The sequence below is a fragment of the Oxyura jamaicensis genome, chromosome 7, assembly GCF_011077185.1.
Source record: "Oxyura jamaicensis isolate SHBP4307 breed ruddy duck chromosome 7, BPBGC_Ojam_1.0, whole genome shotgun sequence".
Taxonomy (NCBI): Eukaryota; Metazoa; Chordata; class Aves; order Anseriformes; family Anatidae; genus Oxyura; species Oxyura jamaicensis.
Window position 1 is genome coordinate 12,247,437 of NC_048899.1, and position 11,109 is coordinate 12,258,545.

General features: G+C 35.4%; 1 protein-coding gene across 6 annotated transcripts in view; it reads left to right on the forward strand.

Moving 5' to 3' along the window:
* Positions 1–10,748, forward strand: part of OSBPL6 (oxysterol binding protein like 6) — a 97,243-nt gene extending 86,495 nt beyond the window's left edge. For all 6 annotated transcript variants that reach the window (XM_035331414.1, XM_035331418.1, XM_035331416.1 and 3 more), the window contains one exon: positions 414–10,748. In XM_035331414.1, coding sequence (XP_035187305.1) covers positions 414–522 — 109 coding nt within the window. In that variant the 3' untranslated portion in view covers positions 523–10,748. The remainder of the gene's footprint in view (positions 1–413) is intronic.
* The last annotated feature ends 361 nt before the right edge of the window (positions 10,749–11,109 follow it).

Genomic DNA, 11,109 nt, shown 5'->3' on the forward strand with positions numbered 1-11,109 from the left:
GAATCAGAAGTGAACAGATTGAAAGTGATTGATGTGTTGTTTTTTTTTTTTTTAGTAGAAAATGAACATAATCCAGAGCTAACAATCAATTATTCTGCAAGTTAGATCTCTTTTTTGATCCCCTGCACAGAACCTGAATCTGTTATGACCAAAGAGGCTTTTTGTAGCTCTAAGACCCACTTACCAAGATCAGACAATGGATTTGTGGGTTTGATTGTTTTCTAAGCTTTCTACTTCTGGCACAGACAGAGATTGATTTTTGTTTTTAAATCCCTGACAGTTCTTGTGTCCTTTTGAAATATTAAATCAAAATTAATGTTGGGGTTAGATCAGAGAGGTATGGAATTTGGTTGCATATTGTATAGGAGCAGAGATCTATGGTCAGACCTTTCTCTCTCTTTTTTCTTCTACAGAAAAGTTATTGATGCTAATCAAAGAGAAGCCTGGGTTACCAATGAAACTTACTGGGAACTGCGAAAGGATCCTGGATTTAGTAAAGTAGAAATTCCCGTGCTCTGGTAAACTGAGAATGTAGATCTAGTAAACATATCACTCTCCGAAGAAAAAATAACTATGCACAATATGTTTCTTATAGCTAAGCGTGGTTTGTGGGTCTATGGAAAAACCTATCATTTGCATTTATATTCATCTTTATAACAGACTTTTGAAAGTGCATTAGACCGGGCCCCTGACCACTTCTGGATCTTTTTAATTTTGCAGCAGCCATTAAAAAAAATAAAATAAAAAATAAAAAAAAGGAAAGAAAGAATCAAAAAGGAACAAACAGAAACCTTTTAAAGTTTCATACACTGAAAATTCAGAACAAGAGAAGCAGATGAGTTATCCAAAGTCACTCAGAAGAGGTGGTAAACATGAAACTGCAACCGGTGCTTTAAACAGACATTACGAGTAATGTAATTTAAATTAAAAAAAATGAGGAAGAAAAACAGAAAAAAAAAATCCATTTTGTTTCAACTATTTTTGTTAAAAACTCTTGCGTCACCACACTGTCATTTCTGGCTTCAGGTTAGTCCTTTGGTGTGATGTGCTTGGACTTACCTTGTCAAAAAGATATGCTTTTCTGGAAGCTGTTCCCATTCATATGCCATTGTTCATGCCTTAAACAAAATATGAAGATGTACAGTAAGTCATTTTAAAATATGTATGCTTAGGCTTGTGTGAAGGGCAAATTTTTAAAGCACTAGGATTTTATCATGCTATAAATATTAGAGAACCTGTATTATTTAAAATCAAAAGACAACCAAACATCTTAACTGTATTTCAGAGGAACGAGATCTACTGTACATGCTTTAGCTTTGGGAAGCTGACTGTATAATCAGACTGAAAAGAAGCTGCTAACTGGTTAAATTTGAGGTAATTTTGGTAAATGCATATGAATAGCTAGTCAGAAAATTCATATTCTAAACGACCGATTCTGAGATGTGATCATCTCTTACCACAGAGTGGACATGGTCTTACAGTGAATCTCATTTCTCTATAACTGCTTATACGATTAGGATTCTCTGAAGCTTTGCAACAGTGTTAAAGCACAGAAAGATTTCATGGAAAGGTGTCTGGCTTCGCTCCAGAGGTTGGATAGTACTTTAAATGCAACTAATGTTTTCTGCCACACATGCTGTTTACTGGCTCCATTCTTTCCCCATCCACTCTTCTTATCTAAATTTATACTTGAGAGTAGGGAAGAGGCTCCCATGCATTATAGATAGCTACTACTACTTGTGTTGCCAAAATAATTTTTGTGCAAAATTATATTTTACAGTTTTTCATAAAGTGATCCTATATTTTTTGGTTAGGAACCAAGTCTCATATGTGTTGCTAAGCCTCAGTTAATATATGTGGGAGAAGTCTTGGCATTTTCTGTATGAAAATCTTGGAAACACTAAAGACTAGAAAGACAGGTTTTAATAAAAGAAAAAAATAACTTTATTAGGTAAAAATTGCATTCCATATGGTATGACCTAGTCTTCCACTTACACACATATTATACATCCAGACACTGATGTATATGCAATGTATTTCTTTCTACATATACAGAGCATACATAATGCACTCCTTTTTTATTTTTATTTTATTTTATTTTATTTTTTTAAGATTGATTCTAGTAATGAGGCCTAAAAGAATGATTGGGTAGCTATATGATCCTGCCAGTAGAGTTGCGCGAACAGCTCTCAGCAGAATACCACATGTACCCATTCCTCTACCTGCCTCATCCTTTTGCTGAGTCAGGTCCCTACAGAGCTGAGATGACTGTGATTATTTAATACCCATTTAGTTCTCCACCTTATCTGTAAGGCAGAGCAACTAGCTACTGATGTATTCCAGCTTCTTCACACAGTTATGTTATCAGGAACAAATGTGAAAACCTAAAAAGAATATTAGGTAGAATTTTAAAGAATTTTGAACACTAAACATTGCTTATGAATACTTGGTATAAAAGGTTGTGTGCAGGTTGCCAGGATTTCTTCCAAAGAAAATTGTGAATTATTTGAATAATGATATAGTTTTCCTTCCTACTTGAACCCATTTTTTTTCTGCAGTTGTTATTATAAGAAAATGAAAATATATAAAGGTTTGTTTGTTTTAATCATATTTGGTTGACTTCATCATACTTGCTTTAATGACGTTACACTATGAATCAAATTGGCACATTGTGTCCAAAATAGCAATTATTTTATGTCACTTCCCTTAAATGCAACATTATTATTTGCCCACATTACACTCCAGTCTGTGTGCAGTTCACTGTGATATTAGAAAGTATTATGAGTGCATGATTGCAAGTACATTTGAGGGACAGAAACTGCATGTTCTCTCCCTTTTTTTTTTTTTTTTTTTTTTTTAAGGTGTCTTTTAATTTAAATATAGAAAAAAGGTATTTAGTGTTAGTGTTCTAGTGTGTTCTGAATACCATTCTCTGCAATGCAAACTGAAACTTTGAAACTTTCTGAACACTGAGGATATTATAACTGCTAGAATTATTCTTTTACAATTATTTATCTGATACTCACTGAAAGAAAGATAGCTTTCAATTTTTTAGAATTAAAAAAACGTGATTTGCTTAAACTTTCTATTTGAAGGAACTGTTTAAACCTACTGGATGTTAAATTAACTGATTGTTAAATTAGTTAATTATTAACTATAGGAATTGCAAAGCAAAGTGTTGCAAGATACTGTTGTCTTTACCAGAATTCTAACAGTGCCAGCAGGTGTACCATAGGGCATTTTCCTATAGTACAGAATTCTCTGTTTTCTGTGTAAAATCGAATACTTTTTTCCTGCAACCTTGGGGAGACACTGGGACATATTTTGTGCTGTTTCTAGAGAATGGATTACTAAAAGACAGTTCTTGGGGCTCGTGCCCAAACTATGATGTGCAGACATCCTGTGAGATTTCACCATCTCTGAGGTGAGGGGGATGGCAGGCTGCCCACCCTTCTGCCAGTGCAGTGCAGTCAGATTTCCTGCGGTGTGGTGGGAAGTCTCCTTTGCAACCTGGCACCTGCTGTAAGCACTTGCTGCTTTTTGGCAAGGTTGCTGCTGCCTGACCGTCCATGCTAGCTTGTGGGATTTTTGTCCCCCAGGTGGAGACCTTTCAATTTCTGCTGAACTTCACAAAGTGTCTTATGGCCCAGAGCTCAGATTGAGCAAGGTCCTCCTGACAGAAGCTCTGCCACTTGGCGTGCCATCGAATCCTCATTTAATGCCAACTTGTTAGGGTGTAATCTCTGTCCTTGCCCAGGTCGCTGGTGAGATATCCATCAATAAAGGCCGTAAAATTAACCCCTCCTTGCTGGTCGCCAGTGGGGTGTAAGTGCCCTTCAAGCCTGGGGATTCAGGCAGTTTTCAGCCCACTGAAAACTCCTCCCTTCAGCCAGGCAGTGTTTCCTTTGGAAAGGCATAAAAGATACTTAGTTACTCAGTAGATTTAATTGCTACAGGTTTAGTATATGGTGAAAATTAGTGTATTTAAAAACTCTTAAACAATTTAAGAAGTTCTGACTTTTACTACAAAGACATTTTTGATTTTTTCCTGTTTTCTCAAACTACATATTTGTGTATAAAATACACAGCCCTTATACTTTAGTTCCACAATAGTGAAATGTACTTTCGATTAGTATTTTAAAGTGTACTTTGTTCCTTGTTCCGGTACTGCAGATATGATTGGTTAACAATAGCTATTTTCATCAAAAGTCAAGTCATCTTACTTAACTTAATTCCTATTTTGGATCCATATTAACAAGATGGCAGATTTTTCTGTGTACTAGAAATTGTTGCCTCACTAGGAGACAAAATTTGAATATGAGTTGATTTTCATAGTTTTACTGTAATTAAAAAGTCATCTGAACACCCATTCTACGTCTAGACTGATGTAGGTTGCATGAAATAAACTGTTTTTGTATTTGGCTTTAAAAATGTAATCCAACTGTAATACTCTGGTCATCTTACAAATACTATTACCCTTTTTTCTCCTCATTTTGATCTTCTGACTCTGAATGAACTATTATGTTATTTGTGAGTTCTGTTTGAACAACAGATACCAGGCTGATGTCAAGTATTGCGGGACATGCACATTGCCAGCACTGGTGAGATCAGAGACAAAACTCAACACTAGCTGTTTAAAATGTCATTGGCTGCAGTTGTAACCTGAGGAATTACCTCTATTTCAGTTGTCAGGATTAATACTGGAGCTGCATAATGAAAGCGAGAAGAGTTTTTAAATTAAATCTACCTGAAAGGTAGTTATTTGTATTCATACACTAAAATGGAAGGGTTATGTTAAAGAGAATTTCATGTGGCTAGGGGAAAAACGATCAGCATTAACAAAATTGTGTGAGAAACACTGGAATAGCCTCACCAGTCAGCCTGTGTTATAAACAGACCTTGGAGAAAGCTAACAAATGTGTTATGTCTTAACTGCTTATCTTAGTGACTACTGGAGCTGCTATCTAGCATTTTCTTCTTGGCTGGAATTAAGTAACAGTCATCAAAATAGCATAAAACTTTTATTTGTTCTTTTGAGCATATATTGTTAAAAGTAGAGGTGGTCAAAGATACAATTGCAACTAAATTTTTGTGTTCATCTGCTAAAACTGCAAGGGAATGCCTGATTACTTTTATTATAATTTCACATCACTCAAAAGATAAATTTTGTGGAGAAAGTTTTTTTTTTTTTTTTTAATAGTTGTTTTTAACAGAAGAATCTAGACTACATGTGTGAATAAAGGTTTAATTATTCCTGCGGAGGATATCTCCCTGAACTACCTTGGAAAAATGAATGGCATCCATAAGAATGTTAAGAATCTCAGTAGGCTCAAAGAAATGGCCTATTTACAGCAGTTTATTTTATTTTTGTGTTATATACTATAAAGGGTCTACTTACAAAAGCAAACACATTCTTCACTCTTTAAACTTGAGTGTATAAACCCCTACATTGATGAGCTTTGGTACACATTCCATCTTTCTTCCACTAAATTTGAAAGCCTCTTTCTAAAACCTCCTTTGGAAAATTTTTATACAGTATCTTGTAAGTTAAGTGACAGCAATGTACTTGTAGCTGCTTTTTATACCCATCTCCTCCTTTGTCAAGTTTTGTGGTATTACTAAACCCATCATGTCTTTAATTCCTTTTCCCTTGTGTTCTCTGACATACCTCAGAGAAGGGAGAGAAAGACTGCAACAGAGAACAGTGAAACTAATGACAGCAATTCTGTCAGTGACACCATTGTAACAAAATAGAAAAAAGTAGGAAAATTTCAAACTTTCATGAATTAAAATGTCAGAGCAGCTGTTAAATCTGTTCCAGGCAGGTTATGTTAATACCATTTGTCTTTCCACTGATCCATGACAGCATGAGAAAAGGGAGGATTGGTGACATTTGTTCAGAATGAATTCTGAAGGTGAAGGAAAGTTCTATTCCATTTATAAATAAAAACTACTGTAGACAACATTTTGGTAAAAGTATATTGGTAATGTGGACAAAGAGAGTTAAAGATTTTATAAATAGGGAAATCATAAAGTTGGAACATGTATTCCAATCAGCAGCATGTAATATATTCTGTCATGACCTTTGAACAGTTCAGTGGCAAAGCTACCTATACATGCCAGAGCAGTGATCCAGATGTTGTCTCCCATGAAACACTAAAACATATTTCCATACTTGCTGCTACTTGTAATAGTCTGCATTAGTGAATGAGGGATATCTTATGCTAAGTTGTTATCTTCCTGCCACAAACTATTAGGGATGCAAAATGGGAAGAGGTGAGCAAATTCCTGCAAAAATGCAGAATTGGGTAACTTAATTGTTTATACTCTGGGCATCCTTATGATGAGAGTGTCATACAAAAGCAGCACTTAGAGTGATAAATGTTCAACCAGAACAATTCTTCCTTGTGCCAGTCAGTTCAGCCACAAATAAATATTTATTTATTTATTTATTTTTCCTGGAACTGCATTGCTGTTTATGATTGCACTTGTGACAATTGGAGCCTATTGGGCTGATTTCTCTTGTCCATCAAGGACAGTCAGCAGCAGACAAGATTGCAAGTTCAGATTTTTTTTTTTTCTTGTAATCCTGTGTTCCTTTGTCTCATAGTCCTCTTCCTTTGGTAAATTCACCTCAACCAGGAATATTACAGAAGTATGTAAAAAGTTAATTTTAGTTTAACCTTCAGTATTTTCTGGTCAGAGGAGAATTCAGGATAGCTTCTTTAACTGTGTTGAATAAATAGAGATGTGATCTACAATTATCATCGTATTTGCATAATATTTTATAAAAAATATTTTGAGATCAGACCAGCAGTAATGAAATAATACATACAAATTTTAAACCTACATTTGTGACCTATCTTGAAGTCAGTGTTGGAAATTATCGTTCTAATATGAGGATAGAATTGAGGTCTATTTAGTTCTTAAAATAAGTGTGACTGATATTCTTTGGTGGTTTAAAGGTAGCATAACAAATTCAGATCATAATAAATTTTATATTCAGCTGAGTTTCAAACAAGATGTGACTATGAGCTGAGAATAGATGTTGATTAATGTATTTTGGTATGCAGGCATATATGCAAAGATAGCAAGTAATAGCTTAGTTAGGCTTTTGCTATAATGAGTAAAAGCGATGTTCTTGTTTATTTAAAATTATTTATAGACTAATTATTTTCAAGTATTCATTCCCCACTAAGAATTAATTACATGTCAAGTTTGAGTTTTAAAAATTAAATGGTGTTTGGAACTTGACAGACACGGAGGATGGTTCTCCTGTCATGCAATTAATGCTCAGATCTTGCTAAACCTCTAGTTCCCAGATCAGGGTAGACCTAGACCTTTTCTGGATGGGATTGCTCTTTGTATATTGATTTGTGTCTGTTATTTACTATATAATAAGTGAGAAATCAAGCTGTTACCATCTTATGTCTGAAATCTTTTCCTTCACCAAACTGCTTGTTCTTTAACTGTTACAGCAGGTTTTCTGATGCAGATGCCTTCTTTAGTGTATAAGAAGCCATCATAAAATTGAACTACTGTGGCATCCAGAGAGATCATTAAGATAGTTTTGTATTAGGAGATTAGGTATATTCGCTTTGTTGAAACCAGTAGCAAGCTTTCTTCTTTCAGTCTGTATCTACTTCCCTTTGTATAATTATCTTTTTGGTGAATTGCAATTTCTGAGCATTTCAACAGCAGAGAATTCCGTATTTTTTCTCCTTTTGCACAAAGTTAATACAAAATGGGAGCAATGTCATACTTTTTGGTGAGATTAGTTCCCATACGAACACGTGATGTAGTAAATTCCAGTATTTATGGATTGCTCACATGCTGAAAATGCCATTATAAGAGTAAGGTTTAGATTAGCTGTCAGTTTTACTTTGCTTACTGAGCTTCATTACTTTTATCAGCATTTACTTTCAGATGGGAAACAATCTTGCACCATTTCTTTACTACATAAAAATGTCAAAACATAAATAGCTAAATGGGCATTATTTGCTGATTTTCCATATCTGTGCTTATTTGACCAAAAAAAAAAAAAAAAAAAAAAAAAAGAAAGAAAAGAAAACCCCACACCACCACCAAATCTGTTGGTTTCTTGTGCACCTTTGTATAGCATCCTCAGAGTCTTTCTACTGTGATTATGCTATTGTGGTAGCTAGAAAGGTATACAGAAACTTGCTTCATCTTTTTTTTTTTTTTTTTTTTTTTTTTAAGATTAATTTTAAAAGCAAATACTTGATTTGTAAGAAGCCCAACATAAAGAGTCAGTGCTGCTTTTTAAGTATCAGATAGTTCTGGAGAGCAGTAACACTGTAACTGCAAAGGGTCTACGTACCTTAATGCACCAGACAAAAAATTTTATGTTGTTTAAAAGGAATAGAAAACTGTCGCTAAAGGAAAAAAAGAAAAGAAGCATTTATGTATCCAGATACAGAAACATTGCCGAAAGCATTATTTTTGAACACTGCAATATTAAACTGCACCCGCAGCACCCTTCATTTTATGGTCAGAAGTTCACTGTGGACTTCCATAAGAAGACGAAGGTGAAAAGGATACTGGGGGAAAAAAAAAAGTAATTACCGTAATTTCTAAATGACTCAATTGAAAATTGATGTGCAAATCTTTGTGCTAAAAGCTGGATAAACTACTTAAAGTACTGCAATTCTTAAAGGTTTAAATTTAGTGATTCATAGTACATTCAGTAATTTAAAATAATAAAAAAATCTTCATCTTGATTGCTTTCTGATGATGCAAATCAGAAATGTTCATGCAAATGCTCATTCATTTTTGCTTGACTGCCATTTTGGGGGATCTTTCGGGATGAAGATTCTTTACATTTTCTTGATCCTATGCTCCAAATACTGACTAATTGTGCCTGTAAAAAGCACTTCTACAGCTTACAGTTACTAAGCATCAACAGTTGATGAAAAACATAGGTAGGATATAATTTGTATTAGACTTTTAATTCAAATGCAATAGCTAATCAGCAACGTACACCCCAGATTTTTTTCTGCTTGGACTCTGATCTTGCACAGGCACCAGTACATCCTTAGGATACCTATTGCAAGTTGTCTCATTTAATTCAGTTAAAAAGATGTAGATATTCATGTTTAAATGAAAAGGCTCAATGTTGCATTTTTAAGAAATCAAAACAATGTACCTGGTTGCACCAGGCTTTGTAACACTTGATTTTTAATCACTATGTGCTTAAGCAAATGAACACCAATGCAGATGAGGCTGAGCAGCTCCTGTTGATACTCCATTGAACTCAATGAGCTTCCAGGGGAGTGGATGGTCTGGCTGCCCAAATCATATTTCAGTTTCAGGCTTATCATACAGTCAAGCATAGATATTCAGCGACTTATACTTAAGCTTATTTTTGACCATGTGCACAGTCTCATGGAAGATCAATGTGTGAAATGCAGCTGCTTTCACTGCTTGCCAGTCAGAGGAATTTATTCAACTTCAACTCTTTTGCATTTTGGGACCTTATTCTGGGGCTTGCAGTGTTTAAGAATCAGTTAACTTCACATCTCTGCAAAGATCAATTATGTATGATGTTTGAAAGAAAAAGCAGGAGATCAGATCATTGACAATTAATCATAATATGTCTCACTCTGGCAAGCTTAATTGTGCAAATATTTGCAATTCCTGTCCCTATTCCCCTGTGCTCTCCTCAGGCTAGTGTGAGCCAGAGCAAAGGCTGCTAGTGCCATATGCCGAGGGGAGCAGGAGACTACTTTTGCTGACTTGTGAAGAAGGGATGGCTAACTAAGAGCATGCTCCAAATCTCAACCTACAAAAAGCATGAATGTGAGAAAGTGCCTCCCCTCTCTCCTGTTAGGCTTTAGCACATCAGTAGAATTACTGTTTTTGGGATATTGACTTCTCTGGCTACTTCAGAGATCAAACCCTAGCTGGAAAACAGCAGTGAAAATAATAATTCTAAGTTCTCACGTAGCACAGCTGCAATGCACTTACTCTGTGTCTTTGCACCCATGAGTTGTTTTTGACCATGCTGTTGTAGTAACCCTGAATGCAGATAAGGCCTCAGGCCGACTACCTCTCGTGCAATAAATAACAAGCTCATGCAGCAGTCGGTGTTGGTGATGATCCTTTGGCAACAGGAGCATCTGTTGGCCACGTGATTCAGGGAGGTGGTAGTGGAGGCAGTAGCAAACAAGAAAAATTAATTAGTAGTTCAATCCAGTGATGTGCGTGGTATAGACAATACCCACAATACCAACTCCAACTGAGGAAGGTCCTACAGCTTCTAGCAGGAAATAAAGGTGAACTTGGCTGTGCTATAGTTTCTGTTGTGCTCTAAAATGTAACAAAAGATGTCATCTGTTTCCTTCAAACTGAGCCGGATTTATCAGGATATTGTGTCCAAAATACACACACACAATTTTAGTTTTTGAGGAAACATGATGCTCTTCTACCTGTTGCAATGTAATTGGAAAATGCATGTACAAATGACTTGTTTAGCCTGCCAATGAATGTTGCTAATGCCTTACCAAAAAAAAAAAAAAAAGCATATTTTTTGTATTTTTTTCCTCAGAGGCAAATCCAAACAATGCTAGATTTGGGAAACTGTTTACTGAAAAGCATTTTCTAATAGATCTCTGAAGAAGTGCAATTGTATAATTATTATTGTTCAGTGCATACAGTACATTGTCTCCATCACTCTGTACACTGCTGCTATTAGTGCTTGTTCTAATAAAACTCAATGTACACTGTTTAAACTGCTGTCATCTGCATTCTGATTTATTAACATGAGAAATGCTGTAGAATGTCAGTCTTGAATGACTTGTTTGTAACTAGATAAGTGTACTGGCTACGAATCGTATAATTCTGAATATACGTTGCACAAATTGATTTTGTAGAGGTGGGTGATAATGGCAGCAATAACAGTGAAACAGCTGCTTCTCAGAAGCATCATCCTGTTCCTTTCTAACCTGTTTTCACTGCAGGCTTATTTTATAATACTTATGCCACGTGACTCTCTGTGCAGTTCCTTTAAATCTGGCAGGAGCTACCAACTGCGGCCTCAAAGAAGATAATTTTCTTTTTGGCAGTTCCTAGTTTTATCTTCGTGCTACA